Source organism: Silurus aristotelis, assembly GCF_946808225.1.
Source record: "Silurus aristotelis genome assembly, chromosome: 11".
Taxonomy (NCBI): Eukaryota; Metazoa; Chordata; class Actinopteri; order Siluriformes; family Siluridae; genus Silurus; species Silurus aristotelis.
In genome coordinates this window covers 30,499,972-30,522,366 of record NC_139584.1, presented here as the reverse complement: position 1 = coordinate 30,522,366, position 22,395 = coordinate 30,499,972, and the positions used below count along the sequence as shown (strand labels likewise).

At 44.8% G+C, this 22,395-nt stretch overlaps 4 protein-coding genes across 14 annotated transcripts in view; 3 read left to right on the top strand and 1 right to left on the bottom strand.

Annotated features, from left to right (window-relative positions):
* LOC310732793 (uncharacterized protein) overlaps positions 1 to 22,395 on the bottom strand; it is a 339,677-nt gene that overhangs the window by 225,195 nt on the left and 92,087 nt on the right. The gene's annotated exons all lie outside the window — the stretch shown is intronic.
* znf131 (zinc finger protein 131) lies at positions 4,049 to 11,805 on the top strand. 4 transcript variants are annotated; one of them, XM_083553460.1, is made up of 8 exons: positions 4,049 to 5,016; positions 7,086 to 7,227; positions 7,338 to 7,439; positions 7,553 to 7,697; positions 7,782 to 8,452; positions 8,559 to 8,689; positions 10,057 to 10,677; positions 10,711 to 11,805. In XM_083553460.1, the coding sequence occupies exons 2-8, from the start codon at positions 7,101 to 7,103 to the stop codon at positions 10,828 to 10,830; spliced, it is 1,917 nt and encodes a 638-aa protein (XP_083409586.1). In that variant the 5' UTR covers positions 4,049 to 5,016; positions 7,086 to 7,100; the 3' UTR covers positions 10,831 to 11,805. The 4 variants fall into 4 exon arrangements, with proteins under 4 accessions (XP_083409586.1, XP_083409583.1, XP_083409584.1 ...); XM_083553457.1 differs by having other exon boundaries at positions 10,057 to 11,805; XM_083553458.1 differs by lacking the exon at positions 4,049 to 5,016 and adding an exon at positions 5,022 to 5,123 and having other exon boundaries at positions 10,057 to 11,805.
* On the top strand, positions 12,158 to 21,336 carry nim1ka (NIM1 serine/threonine protein kinase a). Of its 5 annotated transcripts, none has more exons than XM_083553471.1 (7): positions 12,158 to 12,310; positions 12,705 to 12,912; positions 18,000 to 18,331; positions 18,849 to 19,150; positions 19,236 to 19,504; positions 19,819 to 19,890; positions 20,061 to 21,336. In XM_083553471.1, the coding sequence occupies exons 4-7, from the start codon at positions 18,862 to 18,864 to the stop codon at positions 20,739 to 20,741; spliced, it is 1,311 nt and encodes a 436-aa protein (XP_083409597.1). In that variant the 5' UTR covers positions 12,158 to 12,310; positions 12,705 to 12,912; positions 18,000 to 18,331; positions 18,849 to 18,861; the 3' UTR covers positions 20,742 to 21,336. The 5 variants fall into 5 exon arrangements, with proteins under 5 accessions (XP_083409597.1, XP_083409595.1, XP_083409596.1 ...); XM_083553469.1 differs by having other exon boundaries at positions 17,997 to 18,331; XM_083553470.1 differs by lacking the exon at positions 12,705 to 12,912.
* creb3l3l (cAMP responsive element binding protein 3-like 3 like) overlaps positions 21,538 to 22,395 on the top strand; it is an 8,254-nt gene continuing 7,396 nt past the window's right edge. Inside the window, exon 1 of the mRNA XM_083553472.1 lies at positions 21,538 to 21,705. The gene's annotated coding sequence lies outside the window, so the exon portion shown is untranslated. The remainder of the gene's footprint in view (positions 21,706 to 22,395) is intronic.

Sequence of the window (22,395 nt, the reverse complement as noted above, 5' to 3'; positions counted from 1 at the left end):
ATAAAATCTCAGCAATCCTGAACTCAGTCGACTCTAACACACTGTGAGTTCCTGTGAAGGTTCTCAGCAGAAGCCTGTGTAGACTGTAGCTGTGTGTAGATTTAGTGTTCAGTGCTGTGAGAAATAACCACACAACGGGCTTCAGTCGAGAATAGATCATTATATAACCCTGAACATGTCCTGTGATGTGTGTGCATGGGGAAAAGTGCAGCTCGACTTCACACTGGTGTGTGTGTGTGTGTGTGTGTGTGTGTGTGTGTGTTTTAGTTAACCTTCTCATGCTCAAACTTGTCTTCAGATTAGTTTGCAGTTAGACTTTGGAGTGTGATAACAGCACTTCACAAGACACCACGTAACAAACACTGTCTCCTTATCTGACCTTAATCCATACATTATTATCTCATCATCATCATCCTCATAATGGATTTAAAAGCAAATATTGTATATTACTGAAATATGCAGGTTCCACAATTAGAGAGTGTGTGTGTGTGTGTGTGTGTGTGTGTGTGTGTGTGTGTGCATGCTATAAAATCTAAAATGTACATTAAAGCTAGTAAAATCCAGTTAAATGCTCGGTGGTTAATTTCATAAACATACAATAAAAATCCAACATTTACAGTATTTAAAATACGCAGCTTTACGTCAGTAGAAAAGTAGAAGAAAATAAAGAAAATAAACACTAGACACTGTACATACGATAAAGTCTTTAATAATTTATCTTAAATACAACACGGTAATAACATGACTTGCGGACGTGTGGACGTGCGGAGACGAGGTCAAGCTGCAGCTCTTCACTTGATTGAGCCTGATTTTATTAAATATTCACTCTTTAAGTCATGTGACCTTTAGGTCAGTGGGAACGGATGAAGGTTACTGATTTCCAGGATGTTTATTATATAACAGAATCTACAGGTGAGAAGGTTCAGAGATGAGGACGAGGACGAGGACGAGGACACCTCACCTGTTAATAATTCTCTCAGCTGCGACACTGTGACCTGAAGATCACGCTGACATGCACATTCCACTCCATATCTACACTCCTGTCATGTCTTCAGCTCACCTCATACCTCCACATCTACATCCAATAAACACCAGTGACATCTCCATCTGGTCCTTCTGATGCATTATAACCTCACAGTATCACTAGCGCCCCCTAGTTAGCGAACATGATCTATACACGAATGCTAGTCAGAGGACTGGATTATGAAACATAGTGTTGATACTGAACATATTAAACTTTTATTAAGTTTCAATTTAATAAATCAACAAGAGTATAAAATATTATTAACGACTCTTTTATCTTTAGGAGCTCTTCTGCCTGCCAAATTCTGAAGTCAAATCATTCTTATCTGTAGAGCGTTTGTTTTTATTACTAATGGACGCAGATTTACAGAGAAAAAAGGGTTAAAAAGTTGCAAAAAGAGTGAAGAAGTTTGTGCTCAGTGAGAGATCCAGTGGAGACTGTGGTGAAGGAAATACTTCCTGAGATGTATGAGGAAGAAACCTTGAGAGGAACCAGACTCAGAAGGGAACCTCATTCTCATCACTGAATATCCATTCATTAAATTATATTAGATCTTGAAAATGGTAAAACATGTATATTTATGTATACAGTTGTGTGAAAAAGTGTTGGCCCCCTTACTGATTTCTTATTTATTTGCATGCGTTTCACACTTTAATGCTTCAGATCATCAAACTAATGTAAATATTAGTAAAAGAGAACACAAGTGAACAACATGCAGATTTTAAATGAAGGTTTTTATAATTGAGGGAAAACAAAATCCAAAACAGCATGGCCCTGTGTGAAAAAGTGTTTGCCCCCTAAACCTAATAACTGCTTGGGCCACCCTCAGCAGCTGCAATCAAGTGTTTGTGAAAACCTGCACCGAGTCTGTTTCTGCGCTGTGGAGGAATTTTACTCCACTCATCTCTGCAGATTTGTTGTAATTCTGCCACATTGGAGGGTTTTCCAGCATGAACCCCTTTTTAAGGTCATGCCACAGCATCTCAATAGGATTCAGGTCAGGACTTTGACTAGGCCACTCCAAAGTCTTCAGCCATTCAGAGGTGGACTTGCTGGAGTGTTTTGGATCAGAACCCAAGTTCGCTTCAGCTTGAGGTCATGAATAGATGGCCAGACATTTTCCTTCAGGATCTTTTAGTAAACAGCAGAATTTATGGTTCCATTTATCACTTTGTCTCTTTCTCATGGTGGAGTCATGAACTCTGAACTTAACTGAGGCAGGTGAGGCCTGTAGCTCTTTGGATGTTGTGGGGTCTTCTGTGACCTCTTGGATGAGTCATCGCTGTGCTCTTGGGGTAATTATGGTCGGCTGGTCACTCATGGGAAGGTTCTCCACTGTTCCATGTTTTTGCTGTTTGTGAATAATGGCTCTCACTGTCGTTCACTGGAGTCCCAAAGCTTTAGAAACGGCTTTAGAACCTTTTCCAGACTGATAGATCTCACTTTCTTTCTCATTTGTTACTAAATTTATTTGGCTCTCAGCATGATGTCTGGCTTTTGAGCATCTTTTGGTCTACTTCACTTTGTCAGGCAGGTCCTATTTAAGAGATTTCTTGATTGTGAACAGGTGTGGCAGTAATCAGGCCTGGGGGTGTGGCCAGAGAAATTTAACTCGGGTGTAATAAACCACAGTTTTAACAGGGGGGCAAACACTTTTTCACACAGGGCCATGTAGTTTTGGATTTTGTTTTCCCTTTTGGATTTTTGTTTTCATAATAAAAGCCTTCATTTAAAAACTGCATGTTGTGTTCAGTTGTTATCTTTTACTAATATTTAAATTAGTTTAATGATCTGAAACATTAAAGTGTGAAAAACAACAAAAGAATAAGAAATCAGACCTCAGGAATTACATCAGTGTATGTAAATTTATTCTAATTTACCCAGGAATAGAAAATAAATGTTTGTTAGCTTCTAAATTGTTTGGGATAATGTGATCATTTTTACAACTAAAAAAAAAACAAAACGAAAGTTTACACTTAAATGTGTCAGAAATGTAAAATATAAAAGTCCTCTCAGTTGTGATCTGGTTCTACACGTGATGTGGCATTACTAGGTGGAAGTCCTGCATCATTAATAAACAAGCTACAGTTCATCCAGAATGCAGCAGTCAGAGTTCTCACAAGGTGGAGAAAATACGATCATATAACCCCAATCTTCTCGTCCCTACATTGGCTTCCTGTTACGTTTCAAATCTACTACAAACTACTGCTACTCACTTATAAAACACTAAATGGTTTATCTCCATGTATCTCCAGTCTTCTAACACGCTACAATCCGTCACGCTCCATGAGATCTCAAAACTCTGGGCTTCTAGTAGTTCCTAGAATAGCAAAGTCCACTAAAGGTGGTAGAACATTTTCACATTTAGCTCCTAAACTCTGGAATATTCTTCCTGACAGTGTTCGGGGCTCAGATACACTCTCCCAGTTTAAGTGCAGATTAAAGACGTATGTTTTTAGCGAGTTCTACACATAACACACATCACATCATAACCTTGTGCTCCAGAACATCTGATCACATCACATTATCAACTTGTGCTGTTAATATCATGAACAGCAGCTACGCTAATTCCTCTCCACTGCTTCTCTTTCTCTCCCCATCCCAAGGCATCCTGAGGTTGCTCCAGCTCCTTATGGACCTTTAAAGAAGTAGATGCTGCAAACATCTAGAACCATCTAGAGACGTACCAGCGCCATTGGATTCCACTTAATGTGGAGTTTGGACACTGGAGCTCCTGGCATGTATAAAAGCAGGGGTCACCAACCTTTTTGAAACTGAGAGCTACTTCTTGAGTAGTGATTAATGTGAAGGGCTACAGTTTGATACACACAGTTTTCAGTTTGATCTGAAATAACAAATTTGCTCAATTTACCTTTTATTATATGTTATTATTAATAATTAATGATATTCATCTATGTAAAGACACTGATCATGTTAATGTCTCATAATAAATATCAACAATGATTTAACAAAGTAGTATTTGCGAGTGACCCGTGGGCACCACATTGGTGACCCCTGGTTTAAAGGCTCTGGCATGGAGAAGCTGGTGTTGGATCTGTGATGATCTCAGATGTTGAGCTATTTTATGAGTTGCTCAGTAGCTCCTAGTTTTATAACCATAATGACTGTATAAGACTGTAGAAAGAACATCAGTCATAATCACACACTCCAGTGCTCATGTTAGTTCTCACTCTCCAGTGTTCTGTAGTGTTTAAAGACTATAATCACACTCTTGATGTCACCCACATGAGGATGAGGTTCTGCTTTTGAGTCTGGTTCCTCTCAAGGTTTCTTCCTCATAACATCTAAGGGAGTTTTCCCTTCACCACAGTCTCCATGGTGATCATCAGGGATAAATACACACCATTCACCTTCACTGTTAAATTCTGTAAAGCTGCTTTGAGACAATGTGTGTTGTGAAAAGCGCAATAGAAATAAACTGGACGTATACAGTGTAAACTGGAAGGAGGTGGGAGATCAGTGGTTAAAGCTCTGGGTTACTGTTTGGAAGGTGTAGGATTCAAGTCCTGGTATCGCTAAGCTGCTATTATCGGGCCCTTGTTGGAGGCCCTCAACCCTCTCTGCTCCAGGGGCTCTGTATTCTAGCTGGCCCTGTGCGCTGATCCCAGCTTCCGAACATCTCTGGGATTTACGAAGAAATAATCAGACTGAACTGTAAAAAAAAAAGGTACATGTGACAAAATAATTATAAGTAAAATTCTTTCTTAAACAGCAGTAATGTGATAACAGTCATTGGCTGTAAAAGCGCCATGTTGCTCCTCACTGACAGGAAAACAGAATGGCGGGAAAAGGTGACTCTCGCGTTTCGGTTTGGCGCAGCGCGTGGCCTTGTGGGAAATGTAGTCCTGGGAGGAAAAACGCCCGCCCTCTTTTTTCCCCCTCTGTGCGAAGCAGGTCGGAGCGCAACTCGGAGCTGAACACGATTATTAAATAAATAACTCCATAAACCTCTACCACCGGTTCCGTGTAGGGTGAGTACAGAGTAGTGTCTCCGCCGCGGGGTGTCCTGCTTCTCCGCCGGGGAAACAAATTAGCCGGATTTGTGCATTTTAATGCGCGATTTGATGACGTAAGAAACGTGAGTCCAAGAACAAATGGCGAATTGGGCTGCGTTCTGCTGGAGCGGCTATTTAGGTGTTTTTTACGAAACAGGATATGTTTTTCGGACGGGTTTTTCCTCAGTAATGTTGTATTTGTCCTTGCTTTAGGGGCTGTGGGGTTTAGGGACATTATAAAGTGTCATTTTGGCGTAAAAGTTACAGCTTCCTGCCCTGTTCTCTGCTAGCTAGCGGAAGGCTAAGTCCCAAATGGATAGACAGTGTGTATGTAGGTGCACTACATAGGGTGTGAAATCATAGTCCCTGCTCCCTATGTAGTGCACTATAGTTGTGATATGGATGGATTTGGGATCAGGTCTGTACAATATGAACGCCTCGTGTTGTGCACTAGTGATGGGAAGATCGGATCATTTTAGTGACTCGGTTCTTTGAATCTTTTTTTTTTTTTTTTTTTAGTTCAATTCGTCCCTTTGATCAGACATACAATAAAATATCAATAATCAGATCCCCAACACGTCTACATACACCGACTTTACTCTAGTTTTAATAATGAAAATATGACATGCAGCGAATAACAAATAATAAACAGAACGAGTAACTTCACCTCTCATATCTTCTGGTCCGTTTCGTCGCTTCTTTTGTCACGTGACTCCCATAATTATTGTAACAGGACAAAAACGTGATCTATTAATAAAAGAATAGTTTAGATGAGAAGAGTCGAGAGTTAAACTATTCATTTCTGTTCCCTGTACAGAATCTACTGAGAGTTTGTGATGGTTGGCTCGTGCGCGTCCAGTAGAAAATGAACCAATCACTCTTTAAACCGACTCGTTCTTCTGAGTCAAATGAAAGACTCGTTCATGAACGATTCATCACTATAGTGCATTAAGAGCCTTCAGGGGAAACTGGTGCACTACACCATTACAGTGTACATTCTCTTCACCATTCATCATCAGACTGGGTTTGATTGGACTATAAGTGTCAGATCAGATACAGCTTTTTAATGTAATATTCAGTCCATTTAAATATTTAATCACGATTAATCGTGTGTCATTAGTGATTAATCGCAGATTTGTATCTGTTCTAAATCTTAAATGACTACTTTCCAAGTGTTTAATACTCAACGTGCACATGGAGAAATACTGATACTTTATGCAAATGTATGTTTATTATTAGTAAAACTGAACTCAACATAGAGATGAAGAGTAAATATTCTTGTGAATGATGTAAATCATCAGGACACCAAACGGAACATTTGCTGTTTCCACACGGACGGTTAATGAGGTGACACCAGAGAAACTGCACCTCTTCTCATTTTCGTGCGGATTTTACAGAATCAGATAATATTTATATTCAGTGTGAATTAGTTTATTTAAAAGTAGACTTTTTGAGTTTTCTATACATTTATTTATTGTCTGAGTATCACTGAGATTCAGGGTGTTTTATGTGTGTCTCTGAAGAGAGATGACAGAGGTGGCAGATAGCGCCCCCTGTCTGTTTAATTTATTTGCCAAAAGCACAGCATGTTGTTATTAGGGGTGTGTAGAAATAAAAGCAGAGCCTTTACAGATTCCGAGCAGGTATTGTTTTCATAAGGAGGATCATAAAAGACAGTAATTTAAGGTCGTTTTTTGTGTTGTGAGGAAAAACTGCCCCAGAGGGTAAATTGTGTTGCATTAGGGTGGATTTTGGTGCAGATTTGAGACTCGACGCATCAGTAAAACACGTTTAGTGATTAAAAAACATTTTTTAGTGAAGTATATTATTATTTAAGTAAAGAAAGAACGTCGAGAATAAATGTTGTGTATTGAAAGTTTTCATTTCGACTCTTTTATGTTTGTTTTTATCAAATTAATTGTGCAGTAATAAAATGAGTTTCTTTCATTTATATTTTTAATAAAAATGGTAATAAAAAGTTCACTGCATCAATCACACACGAATAAAATAAAAACACCTTCTCTCTATCCCACACTCCTTCACAGGAGAAGTTCTCCACCATGTCTGATGATGGAGGAGTTGGAGAAAATAAACATGAGTTTCCAGCACATTATAAAGTCATGCTGGATAAACTGAATGAACAGAGACAGCTGGACCAGTTCACAGACATCACACTGATCGTAGATGGTGAGAACTCATCTCTCAGAACAGAACCTCAATCTCCATCATCATGAACAGATCAGGATGTGTGTGTGTGTGTGTGTGTGTGTGTGTGTGTGTGTGTGTGTGTGCTGCAGGTCATCAGTTTCGAGCCCATAAAGCTGTGCTGGCTGCCTGCAGTCAGTTCTTCCATAAGTTCTTTCAGGACTTCACTCAGGAACCACTGGTTGAGATTGAAGGTAAATCACTTTTCCCAGAATCCACCTGAGAGAAGACTCTACCACATGACATGCTGGGATGATCCCTGACTGTGTGTGTGTGTGTGTGTGTGTGTGTGTGTGTGTGTGTGTAGGCGTGAGTAACAGTGCGTTTTGTCACCTGATGGAGTTCACCTACACGGCTAAGCTCGCTCTGAGAGGACAGGAGGACGTGATGGACGTGTGGAGAGCAGCTGAGTATCTGCAGATGCAGGAAGCCATTAAAGCTCTAAACAACAGGTTCCACTCCTTCATCTGCTCTCTTTCTCTACATTTTGTTGTCTTATTTGTCTTCTACATCTTCTTTTTCTGGCTCTTCTTCAGAATGAAGAGCGAGGACAGGAGCACGCTGGGGTCTGAGGCTCAGCCCCTCTCTGACCAACCCAAAGCCAAGAAGAGAAAAATCGCAGAGACGTCGAAGGTGATCACAGAAACCCTGCCCGAGGCGGAGGCGGAGGCGGTGGAGATCGAGGTGGATGTCGAGGACGAAGCCATCGTTCAGGAGTGTGTGATGGAGGAGGAGGTGACGGACGGAGGCAGGGAAACGGATGACTCCGCCCTCGCGCTGCTCGCCGACATCACCAGTAAATACCAGCAGGGGGAGCAAAACGTGAAGCAGGGCCAGGAGGAGGCGGGGGAGCTGCAGGAGGAGGCTGTGATGGCCACAAAAACGCTGGAGGGGATCGAGGTGGTGGAGGTGCAGATCTCTGATAACATGTTCCGCTGTGATAAGTGTGAACGCTGCTTTAAACTCTTCTACCACCTGAAGCAGCACATGAAGACACACACCACCTGCTCGGACAAACCCTACGTGTGTAAACACTGCGGGAAGACGTACGCTCGCGAGGGAGCGCTCAAACAGCACGTCAACACGTGTCACTACGACGCAGAGGAGCTGAGCAAGAAGCTGAAAAAGAAAGTGCACATGTGTGTGTACTGTAGTAAAGAGTTCGATCACTTCGGCCACTTCAAAGAACATTTACGGAAACACACAGGTACGACGTGATGTCCTTCACCACCATCATAACCATCACACAGCACAGAGGTACCCAGTGTTTAGCTTGTGTGTGTGTGTGCGTGTGTGTGCGCGCGCGTGTGCAGGTGAGAAACCCTTCAAATGTCCAGATTGTCACGAGCGCTTTGCCCGGAACAGCACACTGAAGTGCCACATGTCGGCGTGTCAGAACGGAGCAGGAGCCAAAAAAGGGCGGAAAAAACTCTATGAGTGTCAGGTGAGAGACACACTCATACACACACCTGTTCATTCCCAGTGTTATTACACTCTCACAGGAGACGGGGGTCCAGGGGACAACAGGGGACAACAATCATCTTCATCGAGTTACTGTGAATCTGCTCTTTTACCCTGTCCCTCATCCTGTCCTTAACCATGTCCCCCACCCTGTCCCTAACCATGTCCCCCACCCTGTCTTTTACCCTGTCCCCCACCCTGTCTTTTACCATGTCCCTCACCGTGTCCCTCACCATGTCCCCCACCCTGTCCCCCACCCTGTCTTTCACCCTGTCTTTTACCCTGTCCCCCACCCTGTCTTTTACCCTGTCCCCACCCTGTTCCTAACCATGTCCCCCACCCTGTCTTTTACCCTCTCCCCCACCCTGTCTTTTACCCTGTCCCTTACCCTGTCCCCACCCTGTCTTTTACCCTGTCCCTAACCATGTCCCCCACCCTGTCCCTCACCGTGTTTTTTACCATGTCCCTAACCCTGTCCCTCACCCTGTCCCTAACCATGTCCCTTTACCCTGTCCCTAACCATGTCCCTCACCCTGACTTTTACCATGTCCCCCACTCTGTCTTTTACCCTGTCCCCACCCTGTCCCTAACCATGTCCCCCCACCCTGTCTTTTACCCTCTCCCCCACCCTGTCTTTTACCCTGTCCCCACCCTGTCTTTTACCCTGTCCCTAACCATGTCCCCCAACTTGTCCCCACCCTGTATTTTACCATGTCCCTCACCATGTCCCCAACCTTGGCCCCCACCCTGTCTTTTACCCTGTCCCTAACCATGTCCCCCACCTTGTCCCCACCCTGTCTTTTACCATGTCCCTCACCATGTCCCCAACCTTGGCCCCCACCCTGTCTTTTACCCTGTCCCTAACCATGTCCCCCAACCTGTCCCTAACAATGTCCCCCACCTTGTCCCCGCCCTGTCTTTTACCATGTCCCTCACCATGTCCCCAACCTTGGCCCCCACCCTGTCTTTTACCATGTCCCTAACCATGTCCCCCACTCTGTCGTTAGGGACATGGTAAAAGACAGGGTGGGGGCCAAGGTTGGGGACATGGTGAGGGACAGGGTGGGGGACATGGGTTGTCAGGGTGCCCACCCTGTCTTTTACCATGTTCCTCACCCTGTCCCTCACCATGTCCCCAACCTTGTCCCTCACCATGTCCCTCACCATGTCCCCCACCCTGTCCCTCACCATGTCCCTAACCATGCCCCTCACCCTGTCCCTCACCCACACCTTGATTAGAGCCTTCATCTTTTAGTATGGTGCAGCACTGACCTTTGATGGTTGTGTGTGTGTGTGTGTGTGTGTGTGTGTGTGTGTGTGTGTGTGTGTGTGTGTGTGTGTGTTCCTCAGGTGTGTGGTGAGGTGTTTAATAGCTGGGATCAGTTTAAAGATCACCTGGCGATCCACACAGGTGACAAACCAAATCACTGTACGATGTGTGATCAGTGGTTCACTCACGCGCAGGATCTCACTGCTCACCTGCAGCAGCAGCACGCTGTCCAGGAAGAGGATGGAGCCATGGTGGAGGAGAGAGTGGAGCTGGAGGATGGCGTGATGATGGCAGAGCAGGTGGAGCTGCAGGACAGAGAGATGAAAGAACAGGTGGAGCTGCAGGGCGCGGTGATCGAGGGAAGAGTGGAGCTGCAGGGTGGAGTGATGGTGGAGGAACGAGTGATTATGGAAGGACAGATGGAGCTGCGAGACGAAGTAATGGTGGAGGGACAAGTGGTACTGCAGGATGGAGTGATGGAGCAGCAAGTGATTCTGCAGGACGGAGTGATGGTGGAAGGACGAGTGGAGCTGCAGGATGGAGTGATGGTGGAAGGACGAGTGGAGCTGCAGGATGGAGTGATGGTGGAAGGACGAGTGGAGCTGCAGGATGGAGTGATGGTGGAAGGACGAGTGGAGCTGCAGGATGGAGTGATGGTGGAAGGACAAGTGGAGCTACAGGATGGAGTGATGGAGCAGCCGGTGGTTCTGCAGGATGGAGTGATGATAGAGGAGCGTTTAGAGCTGCAGGATGGGGTGATCGTGGAGAACCAGGTGGAGAACCAGGTGGAGACAGTTTTGATAGAGGTGGAGGAGGATGGAGTGAAGGAACAGACTCAGAGTGTGAACGTATGAAAAGTGGATAAACGTGAGAGAGGAAACTGTGAATGAATGATATTTATTTTTGTAAAGCAGAGCACATGCCTCTCCTCACTGCTGCCAGCTTCCAGAACATTCTCAGCTCGCTCCTCGTCCAGGGGGGGCGTGTCCCAAACACCTTTACACCACTAACATATAAAAAGAGTGACAATAATCGAAACCTCGCTTCAACAGCAGGGGGCAGCGTTTACAATCGCAGCATGTGACATCACATTATTGTTGTTTTAAAACGGTTGGACTGTTTTTAGCTGCACAATAAAACGATTTCAGCTCATCATTATTTAACTTTACAGCTTTAGCTGTTTATCGCATTATTAAACCTGTGAGCCGTGTTGACTAGCCTGCTAGCTAACGCTACGCTAACTACTGTACTGTGTGATTTGCCCCTGTAATCTACGCTAAGCTGTAAGAGAGAAAGAAAGCTAGTGGTGATGTCATAAGTCTGTGATTGAATGTTAAATATAAGAAGCCCCGCCCCCTTGCTGACCCGGAGGCCTGTGTGTGTGTGTGTGTGTGTGTGTGTGTGTGTGTGTGTGTGTGTGTGTGTGTGTGTGTGTGTGTGTGTGTGTGTGTGTGTGTGTGTGGAGGATTGGGACACGCCCCTGCAGCAGGTGGAGGAGTGTTTATTTATTTCTTGTCGCATTTTCATCTGTCACTTTTCACAAAGTAGCAACAAAACACTTTTATTCTCTTTATTATTATCATTATTACAGGTTCTCTTTTTTGTTTTTTGCAAATGCTTTTTTTTTTTTTTTATAGAAGGTGCTCTCCCCCACCCATCTCTCTCTCTCTCTCTCTCTCTCTCTCTCTCCCTCTCTCCCCCCCTCTCTGGGGTAATGAAGTGTGACACTGTAGTGACTCTAAAGGGCTTCACCACATGTTGCACGTCTCCGATATGATTTCAGATTGTAATGCGTTTGTACACAGCAATAAAGTCTCATCTAAACTCTGCTCATTTTTACTATTAGTAGTATTTTAATATTAGTGTCTATAATTTTGTGAATATTGACTTTTTTCCTTTTAATTAAAAAACCTTTATGTTCTCCAGTAAAATATAACGTAAATAATTGATTCTATTATTAGGTTTGTTTTAGGTGGGCAGTTTGAATAGAATTAAAATGAGTATTAATAATTATAACATGGTGATAAATCTGAATAGAACTCAATATTTATATTAACTACAGTCTTTAAACTGTATTGGTTCCTGTACTTTGGCGCCTCCTGTTGGGCAGACGCGAAATGACGTGTTTAAAGCGCCTTAAGGCTCATCAGCAATCTGATTGGTCTGAGTATATATTTAGCCACGCCCATTTTCATAACGGCGATTGGTGAGGAGCCGCTGTTAGTGTGGGGCTTCCGCATCTCCACTCTCATCATCATCATCATCATCACACACACGGTGACAGAGATGGAAACCGGAGCAGAGCTAAGCATCATCACCTACCTGGAGATAAAGGTGTGTGTGTGTGTGTGTGTGTGTGCGCGCGCCTCCGTACAGTATAATAGATATAGTCGATTATAAACGCGTGTATTCTCATGAAAGGTTTTCGATGTTTCTCACACACACCTGAGAACATCAGCAGGATGAGGAGGAGAAGTGAAGAGAGATGAAAGAAAGCTCCACTGCTGAACTCCAGCTTTTCTTCACTTTGTCTGGATGAAAATAAATCATACAGGTGTTTGAGTCACAGCTCTGATCTGTGTGTCGCTAAAACGTGTTTATCATCAGTGTGTTGTGTAGACACACACACACTGTGTGTTAGATCGAACCCAGCGTTTTTTTCCACGTCCACGAAAAGCACAAACTTCAGCAGGAACATCACGTGTTCTCTTCTTCATGTCGGGTGAAGGAGGAGCAATGAGACGGTCTTCTCGAGAGATTATTGTGGAGCTCGTGGTGCGACGTTTCTTCAGTTCCCCTCGCTGTAGTTCGTCTGTGTGAAGCTCCGCCCCCTGGCATGCTGATGAAGCTGGTGTAGGTGTGAGGGTCAGGAGCTTTGATGACTTTGTGTGAGAAGAAGAACAGGAAGTGCAGCGGAGATTAAAGCTGCTTTGAAGGTGGGATTTAATAAGGAACACACAAACGCTTTTTATCCTCCTTTATATTCCTCATCACCTGCAGCCCACTGAGTCTGATTTCCACTCACTCACACCTCTGAACATCAGAACGCTCTGTGTCTGCCTGTCTGTCTAGCTGTCTGTCTGTCTCTCTGCCTGTCTCTGCCTGTTTCTCTGTCTGTCTCTCTCTGTCTGCCTGTTTGTCTCTCTGTCTGCCTCTGTCTGTCTGCCTGTCTCTCTGTCTGCCTCTGTCTTTCTGCCTGTCTCTCTGTCTCCCTGCCTGTCTGTCTGTCTCTCTGCCTGTCTCTCTCTCTCTCTCTGTCTGCCTGTCTGTCTCTCTGTCTGCCTCTGTCTGTCTGCCTGTCTCTCTGTCTCCCTGCCTGTCTGTCTGTCTCTCTGCCTGTCTCTCTCTCTCTGTCTGCCTGTCTGTCTCTCTGTCTGCCTCTGTCTGTCTGCCTGTCTGCCTGTCTCTCTGCCTGTCCCTCTCTCTCTGTCTGCCTGTCTGTCTGTCTGTCTCTCTGCCTGTCTCTCTCCCTGCCTGTCTGTCTGTCTCTCTGCCTGTCTCTCTGCCTGTCCCTCTCTCTCTGTCTGCCTGTCTGTCTCTCTGTCTGCCTCTGTCTCTCTGCCTGTCTCTCTCTCTGTCTGTCTGCCTGTCTCTCTGTCTCCCTGCCTGTCTGTCTGTCTCTCTGCCTGTCTCTCTCCCTGCCTGTCTGTCTGTCTCTCTGCCTGTCTCTCTGCCTGTCCCTCTCTCTCTGTCTGCCTGTCTGTCTCTCTGTCTGCCTCTGTCTCTCTGCCTGTCTTTCTCTCTCTGTCTGTCTGCCTGTCTCTCTGTCTCCCTGCCTGTCTGTCTGTCTCTCTGCCTGTCTCTCTCCCTGCCTGTCTGTCTGTCTGTCTGTCTGTCTCTCTGTCTGTCTCTCTGTCTGTCTCTCTGTCTGCCTGTCTGTCTGTATGTTGTGTCTTTCTCCTTTTCTTTCTGTCTTCCTCTCTCTCTTTATTTTTTTTCCTCTCAGTTTCTAAGACTTTCTGTGAAAAATAAAATGAAAAAAATCGCACAATGAGAAATCCCACGTGAGTGTAAACGCAGCAGGTGACGTGTCTGAAATGCAGGTGTGTAATGATCCCATGTGAAGATACCTGAGCATTCAGAGATCTGAGGAGATTCAGTAGTGAACTGAAACACGTCAGTAGTCAGAGCTCAGGATGGACCACACACACACGTGTCAGGACGTGGAGAAGCCCGAGAGCTGAGCGTGTCCAAAGCCAGTCTGAGAGACGTGTACTGGACATGTGGTCTTTGTGGAAGGGGCTGTTCCCCTCACCTGTATCTTATATCAGCCAATCGCCTGTTGTGTATGTGTCAGAGGGAAGAAGCGCTACAGTGAGACTCCGCCCTGTCACACAGCACAGTCTACTACGTCCCACAGACGCCCCGCCCCCGCATGTACCTGTGATGTGATAGGGTGTTGCTGACCTGTGGGCGGGGCGTGAGCGCTGTGGAGCTGATGGAGGAGAGAACTCCCAGAGTGGTGCAGTGAAGAGATTCTACCAGCAGTGGGTGCTGCAGCTCACAATCAGTTATTTTCGAACAGATCACGTGACACAGAATAAACCTGTGAAGTTATCACAATTTATCACCAAGCAACAAATCTGGTGACTGGAGAATATAATCACCTTCTCCTTCAAACCTGCCGAGATCAGCAATGTTTAAGTACAGACCTGAGGGGTGTGTGTGTGTGTGTGTGTGTGTGTGTGTGTGTGTGTGTGTGTGTGTGTGTGTGTGTGTTCCACTGAGAGGATAATCTCAGGAGCCTTGCTTTGCCATTTACTTTAACAGAGCACTCGTTCTTTAGGTGCGCACGCACACACACACACACACACACACACACACACACACACTGCAGTATGTTTAAAGCTGTGCTGTGTAAATATTCATGATTTTATCACTTTGATTTTCAGCTCCATTGATATCAAAGCACATCAGTAAAACACACACACACACACACACACACACACACACACACACACACACACACACACAAGTGTGTGTAAATACATACGGTACACACGTGAGTGAATCAGGTGTAAATGATGAAAAAGATTTGAGATGTATATGTGCATGCGCGTGTGTGTGTGTGTGTGTGTGTGTGTGTGTGTGTGTGTGTGTGTGTGTGTGCTCATAAGGGACATTGTTAGGAGTGTTTGACTCAGAAACACACAAACACACACACACACATAAAATAATGAGGCGGTGTCACTTCTCCTGGTTACAAGTCGGAGGTTTTATTATTGTTATTAAACACACACAGGTTTCATGTGTCTTCTGTCTGTCAGTGTTCTGATCCATGTGACCTGCTTACTACCTTACAGAGATGAAGTGAGACAATTCCTCATCCTTCCATCTCACTCAATCAAAAAACTTGAATCTGAAATGATTTACGGTGGGAGGTAAAGTGTGTGAATGAAACACTTAGAGATCATTGGACGAGACGCCTGTCATTCACGATATACAGGAAGTATGAAATCTTATCACTTTGTTTCTGTTCACTATTTTTTTGATTAGTGCATCTTTAAATATAAGATAATAACAGAAGTAAACACAAGCAATGAGAAACTGTTGTACTTCCTGTATATCTTGAATGACAGGCGTCTCGTTCAATGATCTTTAAGTGTTTCATATATTTTTACATATTGAAGCCCTCAAAAATAAAAAAAGCCAAAATGAACGACCTGCTGGACACTACAGCACAGGGGGCGCTGGTCCGCTCACACTTTAGAAGCGTCACTGAGATGGATGCTCCTTCTAAGTTCTTCTTGAGTTTGGAACAAAAGAATGGACAGAAAAGATTCATGCATGCTGTGCGAACAGAATCAGGGGATCTCGTGTCTTCTGAAATCTGCAAGCCGACAGTCAGCTTTTACTCGAAGCTGTATAGCAGTAAGAGTTCAGGGCCACAGGTAGTGGAGGAGAGCTTCCTCAAGGACCTGCCAAAGCCCACAGAGTCAGTGGCCAAGGAGTTGGACCGGGAGCTGACACTGGCTGAGCTTTAGAAGGCTCTCTGGGGCATGGAGAACAGGTGGGCACCAGGTATAGATGGTCCCCCTGTGGAGTTTTTCAAGGCATTCTAGGCAGTAATAGGGCAGGACATGCTGGAGGTCCTACAGGACAGTGTCAGAGGTGGTCAGCTTCCGTCAAATTGCAGGAGAGCCGTCCTGACCCTGCTGCCAGAAAGGGAGACCTGACCCACCTGAAGAACTGGCGCCCACTACTAACTACTGTGCACTGACCGCAAAGTGCTGTCAAAAGCATTAGCATCGAGACTAACGAAGGTGATGGAGCAGATCATTCACCATGACTAGACGCACTGTGTGCCTGGCAGGTCAACATTTGACAACATATACCTAATTCGTGACATTTTGGACGTCTCCAGGCTACTGGTCTGATTCTCCTGGACCAGGAAAAGGCTTTTGACCGGGTTGAGCATGAATTCTTGTGGAAGGCGCTGGAAAGCTTTGGGTTCAACCCTGGTTTCAGAGCCATGATCAGGGTGCTGTACAGTGAGATTGAGAGTGTACTGAAGGGTAACGGTGGTTTATGTGCTCCTTTTAGTGTGTACAGAGGGATCAGGCAGGGATGTTCACTCTCAGGTGTGTTGTACTCTCTGGTGATATGCTTGTCAGCTTATGCAGATGACTTGGTGGTCATGATGAACACACAAGATGATGCAAAGTTTTTACTGCCGTTTTTAAAGGACTTTTAGATTTTATCTTCTGCCAAAGTCAACTGGGGTAAAAGTGAAGCCATTTTGTTGAGTGGGGAGGTGGACAACCTTCACTGCCAGGAGGCTTAGCATGGAAAAGAGGTGGTTTTAAATACAGTTCATCCAGAGACTCCTCACTGGACCCAGAGGCTTAGTATGGAGAGCAGCAGCCAGTGGATTATTACACACAGTTGGAGGACTGGAGCTGGACAGAGGCTTTTTTTTAATGGACCAAAAATGCTGGACATTTCTGGATTACCAATGTTTTACCGCCCCCTCCTGGAGTGCAGGGGTAAAGGGGAGATGGACTTTGGGTCAGTGTCGGGGAAGCTTCTCTACAGAGCGTGTGTTTTGAATAAGGTTCTGAATATGAAGAAGCTGAGTGGGAGGGTGGACCCCCATGGAGAAGTGTTCAGGTTTTAAATGCTGATATTAAATCAGAGTGGAGACACTGTACAAACCACCGTTACCAAAAAGAGCTGCTGACCTCCAGTGGAGGATTTTACATGGTATCATCTCTGTGAACTCTTTTATTTCTGTTTTAAACCCTGATGCTACACCTGACTGTCCTTTTTATTCACAGAGAGAAACAGTTTTCATGCTTTTATTCACTGCTCCAGGTTAAAGTCACTGTTTGTGTTTTTTCGGAGCATTTTAAAGTCTTTTTATGTTGATTTTACAGTTCAGTGTTTTATTTTTGGTGTTAAATACGTTAGGAAACAGGTTCAGGTGCCACCTGGTTCATTTTCTCCTCGGTCAGGTGAAGATGGAGAAAAACCTGAGCCGGAAAACCAGATCACACAGAACACTGACTGGGAGACACAAGAATGTTAAAAAGGCTGATCAAATCCAGAGTTTTAACAGATTGTAATTTGTACAGAAGTGTGAATGATGTGTGTGTGTTTAAATGTGTGTGTGTTGGAGAATGTGTTTGTGCTCTGTTACAGACGGAGAATAAACTTTACACCAGAACTGAACTCATTACTCATGTTTTACTCAAATATATAACCTTCTTCATATTTATTTATTTATTTATTTATTTATTTATGAAGTCACCCTGAATTTTATATGTGACTTTAAAGTTTTGTAAAAAGTCAAAAAAAATCCCCCCCCCCCGATCTCTCTCTCTCCCTCTCCCTCTCCCTCTCTCTCTCTCTCTCCCTCTCTCTCTCTCTCTCTCTCTCTCTCCCTCTCTCTCTCTCTCTCTCTCTCTCTCTCTCTCTCTCTCTCTCCCTCTCTCTCTCTCTCTCTCTCTCTCTCCCTCTCTCTCTCTCTCTCTCTCTCTCTCTCTCTCTCTCTCTCTCTCTCTCTCTCTTTGTCTTTCAGAAGAAGTGATGGAGTTCATTTATTTTATTTGTGAGAAGATTAGTGGACGGCTCCTGTAGACCTGAGAGGAACACACACAGAGGAAAGAACAGATGGATGGATAGACAGACGAGTGAATGGACAGATGAGTGGATGCTGAAAGACGAAAGCTCGTTTGTGTCACTAAAAATGGCCGCATGTCTCTTATAAACACACAAAAGACAACAAATGGGACATGTGAAATAATTAATTCAGACTGAGACTGCCAGTGCACCTGCGCGCGCACACACACACACACACACACACACACACACGGGTGTGCTCTCCGATGAAGAAGAATGACATGTGATGTGAAGGTAAGAGATTGTGTCCTTATAAATGACTTAACGGTGTCAGGTGTGTGTGTGTGTGTGTGTGTGTGTGTGTGTGTTGGTGCTGAAATGATGGTCGTGATCTTCATCACTTGGAGCTTCAGTTCAGTTTTAATCATCAAACCAGGATCTGAGGACTACAACAAGTCAACAAAGACCGGCAGCTCTGACTTTATGAGGATCTGGAGGTTTAGCAGCAGCAGTTTCTCCAAACGTTCAGTTTCTTGTTTATATTTTTGTTGATTTGCAGCTTCTACTGAATCTCACTTACACTTTAGACTCCAGAATCTTCAGATATTATTAATATTAAGTGAAGTGACGTGTCTTATTTCTCAGATTTTCAAATAAATTCAATGATTTTGTTGTAGTTCCCACGTGGTGTTAAACTGCAGTGGTGTGTGAAGATGATGGTGGTGGTTATGATGATGATGATGATGATGATGATGATGATGATGATGATGAGCAGGGGTGAGTTATATGTAGTTGTGATGTTGATCTCCAGCCGTGATGCGACGATGACGGCGGTGTACCCGAGCGATGTGGGCGTGTCTCCAGCCCTGTGTCTCCAGCGTTCCTCTGGCTGTACCAAGCAGGACACGTGCTCTGACGTGTTCACAGACGATGACGGTGCACTGGAGCGCAGACTCACGCCGCTCGAGCAGCTCAACCTGGACATGTGTCAGGACGACAGGGTGGTGCGCGAGATCACCATCGGCCGCCGAATCGGCTTCTACAAGATCCGGGGAGAGATCGGCTGTGGGAACTTCTCTCATGTCAAACTTGGGGTCCATGCACTCACCAAAGGTACCACACCAGGATACACGGGCTCATACACATAGTTAGCCTGAGACAGTGCTGTGATGTCTTCTCACTGTATGCTGCTCCACAGACAAGGTGGCCATTAAGATCCTGGACAAGACCAAGCTGGACCAGAAGACACAGAGGCTGTTGTCTCGTGAGATCTCCAGCATGGAGAAGCTCCAACATCCCAACATCATCCGTCTGTACGAGGTGGTGGAGACGCTGACGCGCCTGCACCTGGTGATGGAGTACGCTGAAGGCGGCGAGCTGTACACCAAAATCACCATGGAGGGAAAACTGTCTGACATCGACAGCAAAGTCGTCTTCTCACAGATCATCTCCGCCATCAAACACATGGCGAGTCACGTGACAAAATTAGCTGTTGCTATAGCAACTTACAATACGCGGATCACTACAGTGGTACAGTGGTTTCCAGCTTGTCTTTTAGAATTGATCTAATTAGTTAAATTTGTAAATGATTTAAAATGAATTCACATCTATTTATTTTATGAACGACTCCGAGCCAGTGGTTAATCTAACTGTTAGCAAACCCTTCGCTCGGTGAATCCATTTCGCTGTGCTTAGCATTTAGCGCCCCCTGCTGTCTAAAGTTTACTTTTCATTTCAAAACTGTAGTAAAGAATTCAGAACACTTCTTCTTTCTCCTGCAGCATGACAACAACATCATCCACCGCGACCTGAAAGCCGAGAACGTTTTCTTTTCCCGAAGCACGTGTGTGAAGGTGCGTATGAACAGGATATAATAGCTAGCAACATGCTAGTAACAACCATACGTGTTAATGACAGTAGCTAACTTAGATATGCTGTTAGTCTTTTGAACTTTGTAGCATGAAGATGATGAAGAGAGCAGAGATGATACTTCTGACTCTTGATGTGTGATGATGCTCTGCAGGTGGGTGATTTCGGGTTCAGCACGGTGAGTCGGCGAGACGAGACCCTCAGCACACTGTGTGGTTCCCCGCCTTATGCGGCGCCGGAGCTGTTTCGTGACGAGCGCTACGTGGGCGTGTACGTGGATATCTGGGCTCTGGGAGTGATGCTGTTCTTCATGGTGTCGGGCGCCATGCCATTCCGCGCAGACACCGTGGCTAAGCTGAAGCGCTGCATCCTGGACGGAGCGTTCTCGGTGCCGGCGTGGGTTCCCGAGGCATGTCGGTGTCTGATCCACGCCATCCTGCAGCCGCAGCCGTCCGAGCGCTGCAGCCTGGAGCACATGATGAGCAGCGAGTGGCTGGAAAACATCGAGTTTCCCAAAGCTACGGAGCCGTTTAAGCTGGACCCGCTGTACCTGGCGGAAAAAGACGATCTGGAGGAGGATGAGCTGGAGGTGAGGAACAGCCTGCAGGCCCTCGGCATCACCGTCGAGCACATCCGCAACAACCAGGGCAGAGACTGCAGGAGCTTTGTCACTGGCGTCTACCGCATCCTGCTGCACCGAGCGCATCGACGCCGCGCCTTTGAGAGCATGCCGCTAGTCACGCACAACGCCAATGAAGCTACCCAGGTTAAGAAGGAGCGACTAAAGGCCTACAAGAGCCTCAGACACACGTCCAAACTCTGCAGCATTTTGTGACGTCCTGAAATAAACAAACTCGTCTTTTTTTAAAGGCAGAAGATTCACTTCAGGGCGACCAGACGCTTTATTTTATATTTATAAAACGATTATTTTTTGCCACCCACAAACCACATTAACGAGTTTGATTAGCTACTGCTGAAGTGTTTATGCTAACATTAGCACTAGCACTTATAAAACTAGTTACTGCAGCACCACATTTACACGCTGATTAGCATCATGTTGCTACAGTCATATTTTTCTAAACCAGATTTTTTCCTACAGTGATCTGAGTGGAGCTGAAGTAAAGTTCTAATCTCACAGAATCAGTGTGTTGAATATCGTACACACTGATTTATTCAACACACCACTGCTGTTAAATTTTAGCCTTTACGTTATTACACTATAAGTAAAATCTGTAGCAATGGTTGTTAGAAGTGAGCTAATGTTAGCATACCAGCTACATTAGAGAAGAACACACTTGTGTAAGAGTTTTTTCCTTTCCAACTGTTTTTTTTATAAATAAACTCAAAACTGGGGGTTCTGGTAAATATTTTAGATGAAATGAAGCTACATGATGTTCATTCTAAAGGTAATAAAGTTTCTCTGCATTTCAGTGAAAAGTTTTCTCCTTTATTCAGTCTGTGTTCTCGACATCACTGTTTTATTTTTATACATGTGTAATTTGTAAATGTTCTGGATTAGCCTGGTATGTGTGTATGTGTGCCATGTTCTTTTTGCTAGCGGGGTTTTCAGACCACATTTCCCACAATCCCTTGCGAATGCGTGCTAACGCTGACGCCGCATTACGCGATGACGTAATTTTTGCCTCGTTGGAGGGTGATGTCAGCAGGAACCCGGACAAGAAAGAAGAAATACACACGGAGACCTGAACCCGGAGTGTGTGTGTGTGTGTGTGTGTGTTTGTTTTTATACTTCCATTATTCCGTTTCAGATCTGGAATAATTTCCGGAATCAGCGAAAGGTAAGAAAATAGCGAGATAATTATTCATAATCATACACATTTATATAGAAACGACCAGGGCATTAAATGTGTGTGTGAGCTGAAAAAAAACTGTATATCAGCCTAAACACACACACACACACACACACACACGGATAATATGTGTACATGTGATATAATAATAAATGAGGATAAACAACATTAACTACTAACATCATAATAATCTAATAGGGGGGAAGGGGCGGAGCCAGACTTTCACGTGACTACTGTGTGTGTGTGTGTGTGTGTGTGTGTGTGTGTGTGTGTGTGTGTGTGTGTGTGTGTGTGGGTTGGACTGCAGTTGTGTTCTTTATCACCATATTATCTGTGTAAAGCTGCTTTGTGACGATGTTAACTGTTAAAAGCACAATACAAATAAAAATGTATTGAATAGGATTGTTGTACATTGTGTTGTGGTTTACACTCAGACACACCCTGAGCTTTAACTGTGACTGACAGAATCGAGAAAAACCTGCAACTTGACGTCACAAGCTTTGCTGTGTACACTGATCACATAACTAACACAACCCACTCTCTAACGCGTCCCCCTCTCTAACGCGTCCCGCTCTCTAACGCGTCCCCCTCTCTAACGCGTCCCGCTCTCTAACGCGTCCCCCTCTCTAACGCGTCCCGCTCTCTAACGCGTCCCCCTCTCTAACGCGTCCCGCTCTC

Bases quoted from the DNA above. Each gene is read 5' to 3' on its own strand.
- znf131 (XM_083553457.1), top strand. From the start codon at position 7,101: ATGTCTGATGATGGAGGAGTTGGAGAAAATAAACATGAGTTTCCAGCA. The intron at 7,440-7,552 runs GTAAATCACTTT...GTGTGTGTGTAG, and splicing joins ACCACTGGTTGAGATTGAAG to GCGTGAGTAACAGTGCGTTT. The intron at 7,698-7,781 runs GTTCCACTCCTT...GCTCTTCTTCAG, and splicing joins ATTAAAGCTCTAAACAACAG to AATGAAGAGCGAGGACAGGA.
- nim1ka (XM_083553467.1), top strand. From the start codon at position 18,751: ATGATGGTGGTGGTTATGATGATGATGATGATGATGATGATGATGATG. The intron at 19,151-19,235 runs GTACCACACCAG...GCTGCTCCACAG, and splicing joins GGTCCATGCACTCACCAAAG to ACAAGGTGGCCATTAAGATC. The intron at 19,891-20,060 runs GTGCGTATGAAC...GATGCTCTGCAG, and splicing joins CCCGAAGCACGTGTGTGAAG to GTGGGTGATTTCGGGTTCAG.